This window comes from Lissotriton vulgaris, chromosome 4_1 (genome assembly GCF_964263255.1).
Source record: "Lissotriton vulgaris chromosome 4_1, aLisVul1.2, whole genome shotgun sequence".
Classification (NCBI taxonomy): Eukaryota; Metazoa; Chordata; class Amphibia; order Caudata; family Salamandridae; genus Lissotriton; species Lissotriton vulgaris.
The window spans coordinates 667,071,777-667,090,591 of NC_141691.1; the positions used below are offsets into that span (position 1 = coordinate 667,071,777).

At 42.9% G+C, this 18,815-nt stretch overlaps 1 protein-coding gene across 1 annotated transcript in view; it reads left to right on the forward strand.

Moving 5' to 3' along the window:
* The window catches only part of PIEZO2 (piezo type mechanosensitive ion channel component 2), a 1,150,823-nt gene that overhangs the window by 774,200 nt on the left and 357,808 nt on the right, over positions 1 to 18,815 (forward strand). The window contains exon 18 of the mRNA XM_086964934.1: positions 5,434 to 5,648. Within this exon, the coding sequence (XP_086821060.1) occupies positions 5,434 to 5,648 (215 nt within the window). The remainder of the gene's footprint in view (positions 1 to 5,433; positions 5,649 to 18,815) is intronic.

Below are 18,815 nucleotides of genomic sequence, written 5' to 3' on the forward strand. Positions count from 1 at the left end.
CTGGTACTTGCGAGTCATTTCTAAGCTTCGTCTTTGATGGCAGGAAAAATCAGAAGCCATCAATGGACAGTCTATGGTCTGTAAAGTAGTTATTCCTGGGAAAGATCAGTCGATAAACCTAAAAAACTGACATAGCCCGTCACCTGTACCAAATGTAAAGGGATTGAAATGTTAAGTTCCAAAGCATTGTGCAGAGCAATGTATATGTACCTAGACACTTGAGCTTTCTAATCTCACTGACAATCACTAACCATTCAATTCTCAACCATCCTTAACACTTCTCATGTGCAGACTGCAGGCTGTCTCTTGTGTTTGTGCTTCTTGGCTTTAAACTCATTGCATTGGTGTACTTGCCTACTAACCTGGATAGATCATTCTAGCTATGTGTTTGCTTCTTGATGTTGTGACATTCATACCTACTTAACACTTTCCTTTTTTCTCTCTCCTTAACTCATTTTCCATTGCATGTGTTCTTGTGCTTCCATCTCTCACCTCGTAGCCATGCCAAAGTCAATGGGCGTGTTTATCTGATAATAAATAGGTGGGTATTTAACCTTTAAATGTTTCAAATTCTGCTTTCTTTGTGCACACCTTAGCCAACAGAAATATCTTGTACATTTTGATAATAGAAGCATAACAAGGAGACATGTAAATTTTATTTTGGAGGCAGAAAATGGTTTTAAATCAACCACATTGATTTAAATTATCACGTCTGTGACCTTCAAATATTTTAAGTTCACTCAACACATGGGGTCCCTTGCTACCTTTTAATATGTCTAATGGCAGCCATAAAGCTAGCCGAGTAGCACATGTTCAGAGCAGGAAGGTGATCATGTAGAATGTCTATTTCCTTTGGGCATCACACTTGCAATTCACATCTAGTCATCTTATATTAAAAAAAGATCACTGAAGTAATGAGTGCCCTGCGTTTTCATGTTAGCAGGTTGACCTGAAATATGCTCAATGTGCAGTTTCAGTGATACTATAGAGTATAGCTAGCCTGCTTCAAAGGTGAATAAACTGTTCAAAACACAGAGTTAAAATGAAAGGGCTGAATATAAGGGGTTGGGATGGTCAGTGTTTTTCACTATTTTCACTATAGGGTATTGTTAGGTTTTCAGTACGCCTGTAATAAGCTGATGTATATTTATACCATTCACGTTAATGCCTACACAGTCCCAATGAATTCTTCACGGTTCTACCGCAAGCCTTGTATGAAAACACAAGATTGCACATGAACCATGCCTTTCAGAATGTTGGGCACTGTGCTTCATTAACTGTTAAGATAATTGTACGAAATATGGTTATAGAACATATTTGTGACACGGATAAGCTTTATACTACAAGAAGGAAGAATTGGCACAAATTCTTCCAATCTTTGCACTTACATAAAATTCCAAAGGTGAGATACCAAATTTTCCACCATATTCTCCTCTCTGTCATCTGCCCTTTTGTGCTGTTAGAAGGGCTCCGAAAGTACTGGACAGACTGAACAGTGTCTCTCCCATTCATACGGAGAAGGCTAAGTATGTATGGGGCTCTGTACATTGTCACTAACACTTCGAATGTGAGTCAAAAAGAAGTAAGCAACCGAATGTAGTAGCTTTAGTGGATCGATGGCTGAGCCACACACATTCCACTGTCACATTTTGAGAACGTATGGATCCCTTAATCAATGCAATGACAATATTATTTCTAGGAAGAATGATTTTTGATCAGGTCTTTGTAAAGTACAGGTTTTATACAGATGTCAGAGCTTTAAACAGGATATCTTTATTACAGTGACAAATAGCAAGGGAATCATCACAGCTATGCTTTTTCCCTTCACTTCCTTCAGATCCTCTGCCTCAACACATCAGAATAAAAAGAGCATATGTGAGATTATAGTTTCAACATAAATATGTAAATGACAAGGCCTTAAGAGGCGTGTCTTTACCCATTTAATACCTGCTTCATTATCATCCATCCTGTGCAAGTGAGCAATCAACACCGGTAACTGGGTTGATAGGTGACAAATCAATAACTTTATCCTTCTTTCAGTTTTCCATCCAATTTCTTTAATGTAGGTATTAGACCTTAGATTGCTTCAGGAAAGGATAATATTTTCGTCATTGATCCTAGTAGGCCAGACCATGCAGCTATTAAGGGCTAGTACAATTCCATAAGAATCACCCTTTGTGCTATAAGGTATCATGAACAATGGTTTGTAGGGTGGGAGAGCACCACGTCCCATGATGTGCTAACTCAGTGCCTGTTAATATACTAAGAACCATCATTCAGACACAAGCGATCTGATTCACAACAGTAAACTAACCCTTTTCTATAAGATTACAACTTTTTGGTATTCAGCAACTGCGAGTTTAATTTCAATAATATTCATTTTTCCAAATGTGAATACTTGCAGCTGGGGAGAAAGACCTCTGCACATAAAAGAGAGGACAGACGTATCTTCTTAGGTGTAGATACTCCCCTTCGAGAGTGGAGTCTCTCCAGTCGTAAATTTACTATTAGTAAAATTAAACTCTTAGTTTGTGAATACCCCAAAAAAGTGTAAGTTTACCTTTGTGAATCAGGCCCTAGGTATTTTGATACTTCATTATCTTAATGGTCTCACAATATATTATGATGTCATATTCGTAATGCAGAGTTCTCAAGAAAAGTACCATATTTCATAGGTGTGCTGTAAGCTATAATGCTCCCCACCAGCGACAATGTGAAATTGAGGACTCAACCTGTGTCGAGCTGACACTAATGAATTTGGTTTTAACCTGTAGCCTGGACCCATGTCAAACAGTGTTCCAGGCTATGTAATGGAACTCCTTACTACAATGAGGATGTTTCATTAGCTCTTCACCTTAGTGTGACATTCTCTGTGTCCAGTGTTGAACAGTAACCGCCCAATTGACATTTCTCAAGCACAGTAATAGAGTTCTTGGTTGCAGCCTATGGCTTTCTATTCCTCTATTGTGTGTCTTCAATTCTATGTTGCAAGATCTGTTTAAGAAACAAGCAATTAAAAAAAATTCTCCAACATAAAGCACGGTGCTTAACAATTAAAAATATATTTTACTCTAAATTAAACTGTTTCTTGGTAATGGTATAATCAATTTTTGCGCCTGCCCTCCCTCAAACGATAACAAAAAGGCATCGCCCTTGAGGATTTCTGTAAAGAAGATATATAATTGTCAAATCTAGCATGAAGTATCCAAAACATAGATTCAAATCGAGTGACTGTAATGTTTGTGATGATCAATGCTGCTATCCTTAATGTTTTTCTACATTACGAGACACAATTTTAAGTTCAGGCGACACCAGTGTGTCTGAAAGTAAATAAGACGCAGCAAAATGTTCAGCGATAAAACCTACCATTCTTGACAGCAGCCACACTGTTGACAACTGTGTCATACATGTCTTGGTTCTTGGTATGGTTTATGGCCATTTGCAACTGAGGAAGCAAATCACAGCGTATTTTAAACACATCACTTACTAAAGCTGTGAATACGATTACAGCCATCATATGTAGGTGCTCCAAACGTTTTAGTTATTTACAAAGCCTCAGACTCACAGGAAGAAGATTACAACATAGGATTAAGTTGGCTCAAGTGGACAGTATTTGACCTACATCTAAGAGATAAAGATGTCCTTTAGTTTACCAAATAGAAACCATTGACACTTATCATCAAATCATCAAATGATGCATGTCACTAGTAAAGAGGACGACAACCAAATGCCAGAAGTGCCTTTAACTAAATGCAGCTTTGATAGAGGGTTTTGATGTTGTCACTTTAGTCCAAACTTTGCTCGGCATTGGGCATTGGGCACGATCACACTCTTTCAGATTCATATGTTAATTTAAGGTAAAGATATAGCATAAGAAGAAGAAGCCCAGGATTTCCGTAGTACCTGGGGCTTTTCTAGGAAAATGGCTTTTTAAGCTACATTTCAGTTTTAGCCATTCACGAGCCCACTTGCCGACAAGGCTGCGTGATTTTGACACATTGATAGTATTTTATCGTTGCCCCTCTCACTGTATTTTCACCGTCATGACAAATTAGCTGATCCTTTTGGATGACACCAAAGAGGTTTAAATTGTCAAAATAGGCGATTTTGAAGTTGCCATGTGATTTTCAAACACAAAAGGTGTAACTGACTGAATTTAGCGTACAATTTAATTGAGCAAAATAATTGTGCTGATTTTGTGAGACAAGATCAGGCATACCTACTATCCATCCCTGTCCAGAAGGGATTACGAAAAATGTACAGAATGTATTCTAATGAAAAATAAATCATCCACAGAAGCAGAGTAAAGAAGCAGTCTGACAACAAAGATAGTAGTTTGAAAGTACAAATTGATCTAAATCTAATTTTGCAATGCATGTAAAAATAAAAGGAAGTACTCTAGAAAATATATTTTATTTAGGATAATGTTCTAGAAATTTCTACTGTTGCATTTATTCCGTCTTGTAACTTTTGAGCAGTGAGGTCGTATGAATTAAGCTTATTGTTAGGCAAAAGAACAATGAAAACGTGCACCGAGTCATGTGATGTAAGCCATCATATCACAGAACTCTAATGTAACTATTTGTACGATATGAAATATGATTATAACCTTTTATGTTAGGCATTACGAGTGTGCAAGGGAAGCTATTTTTACAAATGAAACATGTTGTGCCACAGTTAACCCTGTTTCTACGTCCCCCATATAAATAGTTATGAATTATTACATGGTCCTTACGCATTACATAAGAAATCGACACCGCATGACTGTTTGCATCTTAGCTGTGCCATCTTCTTTCTGTCAGTGTTCTATACTTTTCCCTTACTCTGACTCTGTAGCTTTGCTTTTTGCCACTGTTACTTGTTAATACTGCAATGACATGCTCTAAGCATCTGTGCCCACAACTCGTGCCACAGATGCTATTGCTGGCATTCATTGAAGGCTGTTGTGTAGCATGATGAGTTTTGGTGTGTAACACTCTTTTGTGACTCGTCTCTCTTCTCACTCTCCCCTTTTTTTACTTCTTTCTGTTTCAATGACTTTGAACAGCATCAAGAAAAAAATACCCATTCAGCAAAATGAGTAAGTCCTGCGAAGTCATGAAATGCTCTCCTTCCGACACGCTGTCATTTCATGCTTCTTCGTCTTAAACTCTGACCATCTTCTCCTCTAATGGGAAAATGTCAAGTTTAAGTGTCAATGCCATTCTGACTAAACTTGTTTACTATAAGCTTGAGCTGGAAATGTTGGCTAATGAATCTTAACCCATGAGTTTTTTCAGTATTGGGCGATGGTCTTTAACGGTTGACCATGCTGATGTGGGAATTGTAGTTGGGTTGAGTTATTGGTTGGGGGGGCAAACGCATTGCTATTCCTTTCCCCAAGGTCTATGATCTGTTGTTTGGAGAACTGATATAGCCACTCTCTACTAACAGACTTGTGAATCAAGATGGCAGCTTGGCCGACATAACCATGATGAACCTAAATGCTAACCTTGAAAAGGAAGACGAAGCCAAATTGGAGGAGAAATCGAGTGAAGAGAATGATGAAGATGAGGACCGAGGGGACGGAGAAGACGAGAAAGAAAAAGCTGAAACAGATGAGGAAGAGGAAGGGGTCGAGGATGAATCAGAGGAAGAAGAGACTTCGGGTAAAGTATAAAATATGGGAAATTTCATTCCTGAAATGATGTCCATACATATGTGCCTTCAACTGTGCGCATTCTCAAATGTTATGAAACAATATAGTATGATACACAAACAAGTTTATCGGATGTTAAGGTGACAGAAACAGTGTCGGATTGGCAGGGCCAGCTTTAGGGTGGTGGGAATAGTGCAGCCGCACCTGGCGCTGACTTTGGTTGTGGGCGCTGTGTTTAAACATATCTATTGGTTTAAAAGCATCGGAATTTCTTTGTGCTTCCGCAATTTTCAAGCAACAATTCAAATGTCATGATAACTCTGGTGATTAATGTTACTACTGGAGAGAGAACAGAACTTTGTTAGTGGCAATTTTGACTCATCATAAAGTAGCGCAGGAGGGTTAATGTGCCTGCTCCGAGAACGTCTGCCAGGCAGATCAAAAATTGAGCACAAGTGGACTATGAGAACCACTTACATTTTTTTTATGTATGTCAGAGAGGTACTATGGACAGATGATGGGCACTGTTGGAAAGTGATAGTGAGGGAATTCATGGAGAAAGAAGTCATGTGGGGCCAAAAAAGACTGATGCACTGGGCGCCACCAACGCTAAAACCGTCCCTGCAGATTGGTCACTTAATCCTTCCCCCATTTTCCTGAGGACTAAGCAATTAGTGGCCAGTTTTCAAAACTCTGGACCGCCACTAGGCCTAAGACTCTCTAGCTCACTGGGGCGACAACATAGCACGGCATTAGGAAAGAGAAAATGAGAGAAATAGAGAGTAAAGAAAGAAAGCCAGGCAGGAACAGGACTGGTTGGCCCTGTACAAAACACCATACATGCTATTACTGTCTTGTAAATGCGTGGCTCAACAAAAAAAGCATTCTCATGGAAATTATTCATAGTTATCATTAGTTCATTAATACTATAAATTATTTGGCATTACATATAGGGGCTGAAATAGTCTTGGCAAATTCTTATTAAGAATCCTTGCGTTTCTCGTGGAAATATATAATTTTTGGTCTTAAAAAACATGCAATCTTAATAATTTAATTTAATTTAATAACTAACATTTACTTATATTCAAATTATTTTTCTTTAATTTCAAATCCTAAATAGGCCTGAGCAGAGGCGTAGCTAAGCCTAGGCCTCCCATGGCGGCCACTGCATTTGCCGCCCGCGGCGGCCTGATTGAAGGGAGGGAGTCGGGGAAGGGTGTTAATGCCTATTCTTGCGACCGCGATGGAACCAGGTAAGAGCAAGGGGAGTAGGGCCGCTGCCCCCCAAAACTCGTGCTGCCTGGGACGATCTGCCCCCAACACCCCCCCCCCTAGCTATGCCACTGGGCCTGAGAAGTAAACTCCTGCGACATTCACGGAGTTTGCAGTTTTCCACACTCCGCAGAGCACACGCAGTTCTGAAAAACTCTGTTACGCATTGCGTAGCAAAGTTTTTTCCTTGTTCGTGCTCGCCAACATCAAGTTGGCGAGTGTGAGCAAGGAATATCCATTTCCCAGACAGATTTCTCAATGCAGGCGGTCATAATTCTCAACACAGGCAGTTGTGATGATTGCAAATGCTCGTGTTGAGAAACCTTCTGTTCGCGTTGAGAAAGTTACAGCTCAGGTAGAAAATTTACTTGAGTGGCTTGGCAGTTCAGGCTGGACTGTTTTCATGAGGAACAGAGTCAAGACTGATATGCATATGGCTGGGTCTAAAGTGGGGGGTCATGGTGAGCAAAAGAACAATGGACTTCACTCAGATCTCTTGAGTGTGCTTGAATGTTTTGATTTGTTCTGCAATCCCCTCCATCATTTGTGTGCCTTTAACTTTCTAAAAGTGGCATTTTCAAAATTGTTTCTTGAAATCCAACTTCACCATTAAAGAGGATTTTAAATTACCATTCATTTCAGTGGTAATAGCATAGCTCTGTCTGCTTTAAATCTGCAGTTATCACTTAAAAAATGTAATAAAGTAAACCAGTGCTAGTCTATGGGAGATATAGAGCATTCAACATTGGGAAATGACTACAGACGTTCTTCACTGTCAGGACATGTAAAACTTAAACACACGCCTTACTTTTTAAATATCCTGCAAACTGCCATATGACCCTGCAGAGCCTATTTTAGGGGTGTCTTAAGATTATTAAAAAGGAGGGTTTATTCCAGGCAAAATATTTATTTTTACCAGATTGAAATGACAGTTCAAAACTGCCCTATATGTGGCTGTGGCAGGCCTGAAACATCTTTTAAAATGTTACAATAGTGGGTGATATACTGAGTGCTACTAGTAACATTACATTTAAAGGCCTTGGGTTCATGTAGTACCATATACTAGGGGCTTACAAGTAAATTAAATGTGATTTACCACTGATTTACAAGGGAAAAGTACATGGAGTCTTAAAAGCCAACAAAACTGGGTTCAGTAAAGGAAGGCAAAAATCTGGGGTGACCCTACAGTAAGGGCCAGGTCCAACAGAGTGTTATTTGCAGTGCTTAGAAATGGCACAATCTTTAATCAATGTACATATGTTTACAAGGGAAAAAAACTATATTGCTACAATATGTGTGAACACTGGGATTTTAAAATACAATCCACTCTCTTCTGAAGTCCTACAATGGGATGTATTTGTATATTCAAACTTCTGACATTTGAGGGTAATGCTAAGGCATACTTTTCAAAGAACATGGGATTTTTAAGCCTTCGCTCAAAATGTTTATTATGGCTCTAGATCATAGCAATACCTTTTGAAGACAAGAACCACATATATAAGACCAGTGAGAACTTTCAGTGAATTATAATTGGATCTGACCCAGAATATCAAGAGAAAGATGTTTCCCCCGATAAAATTAAGTGATCAGATGTCACAAAGATTGAACTGATTACATGTTTCAAAGAGTGAACTGATCAGAGGTTCCAAAGAGTCAAACAATTATAGATCCCAAAAATTGAAATGGCTAAAGGTTTTAAATAGCGAATTGATTTCATGTCCCAAATATTTACTTCTCTGTCTAAGTCTTGCTGACTCTTATATGCACCCTTTCAGTGTCTGACAGTCTTTTGCCCATTGGAAAGGTGAATATGGGATTGCATGCCAAGCATGCACAGGAGAACTAGAAGTTTAATATTTAAAGACCTAAAGGCTGAGGCAGTCTATTCCTGGCTAGTGTGAGGGTCGCAGACAGCTGCAAAGACGTCCAGTGGTCAGCTACAAATCAGTGATCACTGTAAGCAAATCATCTAACAGTATTCAGCAGCAAGTACGTGTAAATACAATGAAATACCTGAACCAAACGGGTCCTTAGAGTATTAACGGCCCAATACACAGCAAAAGTAACACAATGAGTAATCACACACAGGAGAACCAAGCTCTGAGCTTGAGTGTTAGTGCTTTAGTATGAAGCAGGAACCAAGAACATTAGGCCAGCAGTCGGACATAAAATTTCAGCTGATGTGAAGTCAGAGAGAGGCCTCAGTCCTTGTAGTAATCACTAATTCATTTGAGAGCAGGAATAATATAATAAAAGGCTGGGGCCAAGATTGTGTTCAGGTAAATGCAGGCAGAGGCAACACTGATGCTAAAATACAGGAAAAGGTCACATCCAGAGTCAAAAGTAACATAAATGAACCAGCCATTGTATATGCTCGAAGAAGTGCACCCATGCATGAAAAAGGAGCAAGACATAGTCATCAGCCAATTGGCCAATATATGTGGTCTGAGAAGTGTACTCAGGGGGCACAGAGAAACAAACCATAAGAATGGGATGTGTATACTCAGTCATGGTTTATGGCGTTAGGGTCCAACCTAGGTTGAGAAGGATCAAGCCTACAGGGGTGGGCAGTAAAAACTGCACAGCATATGTACAGAGGAGTTCAGCCCAGAGTGATTGAGAAGAAACCCATTGCAATGGGTATTATACAGCATGAGCTAATGGAGTGGTGTGGCTCACTGGTTAGAGGCGGCAGACCCGGAAGCAGAGGACAGCCCGGGACCAGGGTTCAATTCCTGATGCGGCAGGGTCGTGGGCCAAGGTCAGCGGACTCGATAATTCCCGCCTCGGTGCCTACTCTAACCAGGGATCACACTCAGCAACTCTGGGCATTAGCTTTCCTCATCTCCACAACGGCCCCCCACATACGCCGAGGATGCCTGGTTTCACCTTGGAGATGCCCTGTAGGGACCATCTCACAGGGAAAGCCAGGACGGGTTCCCCAGCGGTCTACAGCGCGGAGATACCCCATGTGGGGTGATTCAGGCGCTTTACAAGACATCATTACATTACATTACATATGCTTTGTGGGTCTTCTAAGGAGAGTGATAGGAGAAAACCCAGAGGAATGTGAAGTATCTAAACAGAGGTGTATGGTCTAAAAAGGCCTAGTGGGTGCAGCAGGTGCTGCCCTTTTGCAAACAGCAATTGAATGTCCTTTAAAGAGTACTCCTTGGAGCACAAAAGAGCAATCCTATAGGAACAGGTAAAACAACCAGCCGTTTTATAAGCTATGAGGAGTGAACACAGGAGCTGTAGAACAGCAACCCATAGGTTTGAGCATTATGTAACCATTCATAGCATATGCTCTGAAGAATCTGTCGTGGAGCAACCCTTGGGAATGGACATTATACCTTCAGCCAATTATATGGGCCAAAGAGTTCATCCAGAAGTATCAGAGGAATAAGCCATGTGCCATTAGCCACATAAATTGCCCAAGGAATTCTCCCAGGAACAGCATAGTGCAGACCAATGGAATAGGCATTATACAATCAGCAATAATAAGTGCCCTGGAGGGGCTGAACAGCAAGCCACATTACTAAGCTGCTGAGACCCAAGGTGTAGCTTATGTATGAATGTAGCTTCAATGACCAACCCCACTGCAATTATCAAAGTCAAGTCAAGTCAAGTCAAATGATTTATATAGCGCACTACATACCCAGAGGGTCTCAAGGCGCTTGAAGAAGGGTGGGGGAATTACTTGTCGAATATCCAAGTTTTAAGTTGCTTTCTGAATGCTAGGTGGTTCTGAGTGAGGCGAATGTGAGTGGGAAGTGAGTTCCAGGTTTTAGCTGCCAGGTAGGAGAAGGATCTACCTCCCATGGTGGTTTTGTTGATGGGAGGTACAGTAGCAAGGGCTTGGTTGGAGGATCGTAGCTGGCGGGAGGGGGTGTAGAAGGAGAGTCGTGTGTTAAGGCAATCGGGTCCAAGTTCGTAGAGTGCTTTGTGAGCGTGGGTTAGGAGGCGGAAAGTAATCCTTTTATTGACGGGGAGCCAGTGGAGGTTTTTCAGGTGACCAGAGATGTGGTCTTTACGCGGGATGTCTAGTATGAGTCTGGCTGAAGCGTTCTGAATGCGTTGGAGTTTTTTCTGGAGTTTTGCGGTGGTACCGGCGTATAGGGTGTTTCCGTAGTCCTGGCGGCTCGTGACCAGAGCGTGGGTGACAGTTTTTCTAGTTTCGGTGGGGATCCAGCGAAATGTTTTTTTGAGCATGCGAAGAATATTGAAGCAGGATGATGAAACGGCGTTGACTTGTCTGTACATGGAGAGTGAAGAGTCCAGGATGACGCCCAGGTTCCGTGCGTGGTCCGTCGGGATGGGTGCTTTTCCAAGGGCCTCTGGCCACCAAGAGTCATCCCAGGCGGAGGGGGAGGTACCTAGGATAAGGACTTCTGTTTTGTCTGAGTTCAGTTTTAGTCGGCTGTGCTTCATCCACTCGGCTACTTCTTTCATTCCTTCATGTAGGTTGGTTTTGGCCGTGTTCAGGTCTTTGGTGAGTGATAGGATCAGTTGAGTGTCATCAGCGTATGAGATGATGTTGAGGTTGTGTTGGCGTGCGATGACCGCGAGGGGGCTCATGTATACGTTGAAGAGGGTGGGGCTGAGTGAAGATCCTTGTGGCACGCCGCAGATGACTTCAGTGGCTTCAGACTTGAATGGTGGGAGGCGGACTCTTTGGGTTCTTCCGGTGAGGAACGAGGTGATCCAATCCAGTGCTTTTCCTTGGATTCCGATGTTTCTGAGGCGCTGTAATAGGGTGCTATGACAGACTGTGTCGAAGGCTGCGGAGAGGTCAAGGAGGATGAGGGCGACTGTGTCTCCATTGTCCAGTAGAGTTCGAATGTCGTCTGTGGCTGCGATGAGGGCGGTCTCAGTGCTGTGTTTGGCTCAGAAGCCGGACTGTGAGGAGTCGAGGGATTTGTTGGTTTCGAGGAATGCGGCGATCTGGTTGTTGACAGCTTTCTCGATGACTTTGGCCGGGAATGGAAGGAGCGAGATGGGGCGGTAGTTTTTGAGTTCGGTGGGGTCAGCTGTGGGTTTTTTCAGAAGGGCGCTGAGTTCGGCATGTTTCCAGCTTTCCGGGAAGGTGGGGGAGTTGAAGGAGCAGTTGATGACGTCTCGGAGGTGTGGTGCTATGATGGAGTCTGCTTTGTTGAAGATGTGGTGAGGGCATGGGTCTGTGGGGGATCCTGAGTGGATGGAGTTCATCAGGCGGATGGTGTCCTCAGTGGAGATTGGGTTCCAGTCATTAAGGATGTTCAAGGGGGGTGAAGGTCCTGCAGAGGGTTGGGTGTGTTGGTCTCCGGGTCGGTTGTCGAAGCTGTTGTGGATGTCTGCGATTTTGTTGTGGAAAAATGAAGCTAGGGAGTTGCAGAGGGCTTGAGAGGGGGTGATGTCGTTGGCTGAGGGGTTGGTAAACTCTTTGACGATGTTGAATAATTCCTTGCTGTTGTGGGCGTTGTTATCTAGTCGGTCTTTGAGTGCGGCTTTCTTGGCAAACCGGATTAGTTGGTGGTGTGTGCGGGTGGCGTTTTTGAAGGCGTCCCTGGTGCAGGTGTTTGGGTCTTTTTTCCAGGCCTTTTCGAGGGAGCGACAGAGTTTCTTAGATTTCTTAAGATCTTCGTTGAACCAGGAGGCGTTCTTGCTGCCTAGCTTGATTTGGCGTTTTTTCAACGGTGCTAGGATGTCAGCGCTGTTGGATAGCCATTGGGTGAGGTTAATGGCTGCTTGGTCGGGGTTTGAGGAGTGGACAGGGGGGTTTTGAAGAAGCGATGAGGAGATCTGGTTGATGGTGATTTTGTTCCAGTTTCTTCGCAGAGTAGGTTGAGGATGGTTGTGAGTTGTGGTCTTATTGTAGCTAAAGTGAACGCAGCTGTGGTCCGTCCAATGTAGAGTTGTGGTGTGACTGAAGGAGACATGTTTGCTGGAGGTGAAGATAGGGTCGAGTATGTGACCTGCGATGTGGGTGGGGGTAGTGACAAGTTGTTTGAGTCCGAGGTTGGCGAGATTATCCAGAAGGGTGGTGGCGTTGCTGTCATTGCTCTTTTCCAGGTGAAAGTTGAGGTCTCCCAGTAGAATGTATTCCTCGGAGGGGAGGGCGTGTGGGGTGATAAAATCAGTGATGTCTTCAGTGAATTGTGCACGGGATCCTGGTGGTCGGTAGAGGAGGGTGCCTCTGAGTGTGGTCTTGGGATCGGTGTGGATCTGGAAGTGAAGGTGTTCGGCGCTGGTAAGGTTGACGTCTGAGCTGGTTGAGATGCGGATGGAGTTCTTATGGACGATAGGGATGCATCCTCCTGTTTGGTCGGTGCGGTCCTTACGGATGATCTTGTAGCCTTCCGGGATGGCAATGGTGATGTCTGGGGCAGAAGAGGCGTTCATCCATGTTTTTTCCCATGGTATTTGCTCTGTGTTGTTCACCCAGGTGTAGCAGGGGGGGAATGCACAGGAATGGGCACAATGCAATTAGCCAAAAATGAGTGATTTCTACCAGCTGCCTTTGGCAAAAGAGAAGTATCTCAAAGCAGGGTACAGCTTCAGAAGTTACTGAATGTAATATTTAAAGAGCTTTCTGAGAGTGGCAGGGTTGTGATGCCTGATGAAAGTGGTGTCAATTAGATGGTAAAAACTGTATAAGGAAGTAGCTTTGTTGAATGATTATAAGAAGAAGGAGGCTTGAAGGAGACGGAATGGATCTACGGGACTGCAAACAAATGAGAAGTGTTTGGCCAAGGTAATGGAATGAGGCCTGGGACATGTTTTAAGGGGCTTCTTAAGTGAGTGGCAAAGTAAGCCCTGAAGGCCCACTAGTAGCATTTACTTTGCAAGTCCTGAATATATGGCATACTACTCTGCAAAGGGGCATGTAAATAAATTAAATATGCCAATTATGTGCAAGACAAAAAAACATGTTTAGGGGAGTGGGCACCATCATCTTAGTACTGGTTAGCAGTGGTAAAGTGCACAGAGTCCTAAGGCCAACAGAAACGAATTCCAACAAAAATTGAGGGAAAAAAGGCAAAAGGTTTGAGGAAAGACCCCCCCTAAGGGTGAGAGGTCTAATACTCTCTTTCCTGCACTCTCTATCATGGATATGTAACTGATGCAGTAACCTTGTATATATTGTACGTATAAAGCAGTGATAATTATATTGCTATGTAAAAAAAATGTGTATATATATATATATATATATATATATATATATATATATATATTAAGAAATTGATCACTACCAGCACTTTTTCGGGGGCAGATGTAGAATATTTTCTATTTGGTCTTCAAGATAATACCACATTAATATCTTGCAGGAACATGTGTGGTTTGTAATTGGAGTGGTCATGGTTCTGGCCCAATGCTCTTCTATTCCCTAACATGTTCAGATAGGTGAGTTACCCATGGATGTTGCCCTTTAACTTTGATGCCCTTAACATTGTGAATAAAAAACATACAGCCTTGTTTTTGAGATAATCATATGAGGCAGTCTAGCCAATCACAACAGAGCACAGTGAAGACATTTCAGAACATTGGAATGCTTAGATCAGAAAGAGTTTGCTCAAAAAACCATTAAATTAACATCATTGCCATATTTGTTCAAGCAAGTTACAATCACAGCACATGCATGAACATGTTTTGGCAGTAGAAATATATCTAAGCAACATAGCCTTCAACATTTCCATGCCAAAATAAATGTAAACCAAACAGAATTTCTCCACTTTTAAATCCTCAAAGTTACACAGAAAAACGGGTTTAGCAGTTAAATGAAAAGCATGTCTGCTCCTTTTAAAAAGAACACAGCACAAACATGTGTGATCCCACAGCGAGGACAGACGAAAGAGCTCTATAGGCGCTTCATGGAAGCAAAGGTGTTGGATTTTTGAGTGTCGGAAAAATACCTGCAAATCTTTGGTGAATACCACAAAACTTTAGACTTCAGTCGTTAATTCATCTACAGCCATAAACATGTATGTTTACAGCTGAATATGGTTCCAGCTACACTTGTCAGGATTCAGGAGTCCTCAAAAGGATATGCGGCAGGGATAAATGGTTATACTACTGTGTAATTATGTGGCACACAACATGCAATTGCTTATTGATAAAGCACACTCAAGGTTTGGGGTGTGGCAAGATCGCGGCATGGTTTACCTTGAGAATTTGTGATGCCCACAATTTTGTAAGGTTGCTGACATTCGCAAATGGCTCTCCCACCCCTTTCCCATCAAGAAAACGAAAACAAAGGACTGGAGTGATCCCGCCTCCCCTTTCAGAATAAGATACTGAAAAGAAACACACACAACTTTGCAGTGGTTTAGGGAAAGGGATTTCTCTATGTAGTAAAATATTTGCCCATTGGAAAAAAAGAAAAGTTAAAAAAGGGCATTTGCAGACTAGATTGCCTTTCCCCAAAGAGGAGTTGTATGCTGTGTGCAGTGCCATATTAGGAAATGGCAAATGCCTCATTACATTCCCAGTAGCATTTCTGAAAAGCTGCAATCAGCACAAATTTTCAGGTGCACTAATGGGTATATTTGTGAATTCCCAACATTTACCTCTGAATGTAGGAGTATGTACACGTGTAAATAAGCAATTGTTTTCACCAATGGATCCACCTAAATATGTCTACATATTTAGCCCTATCTCTGGATTTGTGAGTGTGGATATGACACCATACTGGTGACATTTTCGTAAAGATAAAGCCTACTTAACAAGGTGCAATTTAATTATTTCTTATTCTGTAAATAAGATATTTGACTTTACACGCCAGTATTTTCTGTGTACCTCGGCTGAGTAGTGATTCGCTGGAATCTACCCAGGTAATTCTGGAAAGAAAATAAAAGGTTGTGCTCGTCTGCTTCTATTCTAATGTATCAGAATGCGTTCAATAAGCCAAAATGAGTTGAGTATTTGTGGAAACAGGTATGAGAACGGTATACTTAGCCATCAAGTCCCTATAATTGCTTTCAGAGCGAGAGTTTTGCAGGAGAAATGGAATGCTGATGAACTGAGATTGTTTTTGCTGCGGCTTCTCCAAGATTACAGGCCTCGGTGCTTTTATGTCTGGCCTACACTATTGTGAAATCTAGACCGCAAAAATGTTTATTGGCTTCCAGCACATTTCTACTTCTTCGCGGCAGCTGTTTCTTTTCCTTTTCAGTTTAAGTGATTTTTTAATGTGCTTTTTTCTAAAAGAAGCAATAACCGCTTACAAAATGCAGTAAATAATATAACACATATATTCCCCAAGCAGAGCAGAATAGCTTTGATATTACTCAGGCCCATCGGCAAACTGATGGCCCCTTTACACTGGCGCAATGAAACAGACTACTAGAAAGGAAACTGCGAGTAGACATTTAACTTCAAGAAGTGCCCCTGCGACAGCAGGACTCAGACGGGTGTAAATGTTCACCGGAAGCTAAGCCTTGCATCGTTTTAGTACACAAAAAGGACCATTCAATGGAAAGGACAAGAAAGAGAAAATAAATATAATTTACAGCTGCGATAGGTTTAACTTTGGCCAACCTTGATCGGAGTAATCAAAGAGCACCCCAGCTGGAGACAAGAGGGAACAGTACAACAGAAGGGGTAAACATGGGGTGCAAAGAGGGGGAAGAAATGAGGGAGCCCAGGTTGACACATGAGGACAGAGAGAGCTCAGAAAGGGAAGGGGGTAGACAGAGCATGGAGAAGAGGGCGGAGAAAGTGTCCCGGAAGTTGCTGACTGATATCAAGGTACCCGTCTATTTTCTGAGGTTTACCTAGTGGAAAATGCCACTCATTTATGTCATAACATTTATGTTTCATGATGCTATCTAAGTCAGAAGCCACCTGTCATCCTTTGATCTCTGACCTATGGCATGTAACTTGATTTGAATTGATGTCATATTGGAGTCAGAGTTTGTGTGATTTGATTCCCAGTGATGTGAACATTATTATAATTAGTGATTTTAAAACTTGTACATCTTAGAACCTCTATGCCAGTGAATGTTGGCAAGTATGCACACACCTGCAAGGCATCATCAGCTCGGCAATGGGTGGGTAGCAAAGAGAGAAGGGAGCATCACACTCAATCCCTCACTCAGGGTACCAAGGCAGCTTCTTCCCTCCTTCCTCACCCACGCTAGTGGGAAATAAATACTGTACCGGGGATATGTTACCTGAGGTATGACACAGAGCGGGAAAAATATTAGGGAAGGAGGTATGAGACTCAGTGGTAAATTGTGTAGGTTCACCTGCCAGCAACTATGAACCCCTCAGACCATGCCAGCAAGGCCTTATTGAATTGACTGGGGTGGCATTTCCAGGGTTAAAGGGGCCGATTCACGGAACTAACTTAAGACAAAATCCTAAGCTTACTACCATTTTGGTATTCACAGAAGGCACTTACTCATTTTGGTATTCACACAAGGCACTTACTTATTTCGTTGTTCACAGAAGTTAGGACTCCTAACTGTAGGACTCCTAAATGCCTTCTGTGAATACTGAAAGGCCTAAAGTTAGGATTTTTCTCAGTTTAGGAGTAGTAAAGTTTGGACTCCTAACTTTACTACTCCTAAACTGATGAAAATCAAAAGTAAAGAGTTTTCATAATCGAGCTATGAAAAAATCTCAGTTCAAACCATCGTTGCAGCAGGAAGCAAATGGAGAATCTTAAGGATTATTCGTAATATTATAATACATGTGGAAACCAGCTTGTTTATATGTGGAAGAAAAGATAATTTAGAGTCAAAAATAATTCCCAAGATTTCTCGTAGGGTATTTCCATTTATAGTCATAGGCAGTGAATAGTCCAGCCGCGTAGCTAGGGGGGGGCGGGGGGGGGGGGGGGGCGGTCCGCCCCAGGCGGCACCACTTTTGAGGCGGCAGAGGTGGCCGCAGCGGCCGCACGGGCGGGCCGGTACTGGAGGAGGCCCGGCCGAGGCCCGTTGCGGCCGCGGAGGCCTGTGAGCTGTGACTAGGGCGGCGCGGTGGTCCGTGGCCGGTGGCGCAGGGCAGCGCCTGCTTTACACAAAATAATCAGTTTTACTTTTGACCCGAGGGCCGGCCGTGCGGTGACACCCGTCGGACAGGACGGACAGTGACAGTAAATCAGCTCGATCAGGCCATCTCCCATTCGATTTAAGCACAGTAGCACACACAATGATGCATTTAAATGTACAACTGTCAGCTCGGTTGGTTTCAATTCCGATTATTTAGCACGACGCATCAACAGGGCCCCCACCTCCCAGCCTCGCTCACAGGCCAGGGCCGTCAATCAGGAAGCGTGCGCGGTGCGCACTGCCGCAACCAATGACGGCCCTGTAACATTTTGGGCCAGCCCTCTCACCGCCGCGCCAGTGTGACCTGTGACGCGTTACACGCTGCGGCTGCGCGCTCACTGCCCCAGCCCCTCCCGTGACCCGTTGTGTCGAGGAGTGCGTGGACTGTGGAGAGAGACCACCACCATTCTTCCTGCCTGTCCTGGCCGGGGCCCTGCTGCCCTCAGCCCTGCCCTACAGTTCAGCGCTTTACAGTACTCACTGACTGTACTGTCTCTCTGTCACGTGTCACCCTGTGCTGTCACTGTGTGGCTGCGGGCGGGCGGCACTCTGAGCGACACGATGACACACACCAAAGTAATAGAGGTGAGAGAGGGAGAGTCGGTCGCAGCGGGGCGCGGGGAGTCGAGTCCAGAGAATGCCTTTTGAAGTAATTAATTTATTCCAGAAATACTTTTGGGGGCGCGGGGAGTCGAGTCTAGTCCAGAGAATGCCTTTGAAGTAATTAGTTTATTCCAGAAATACTTTTGTGACAAGTTGTGCTCAAATCGACCACCATATCAGCCAGGATCGAAAATCACAGCCGTGATGACAATGGCAATGCATAATATCTTCTTTCTGAGTTCAAGCACATTTAGAAGCAAGCAAGACCG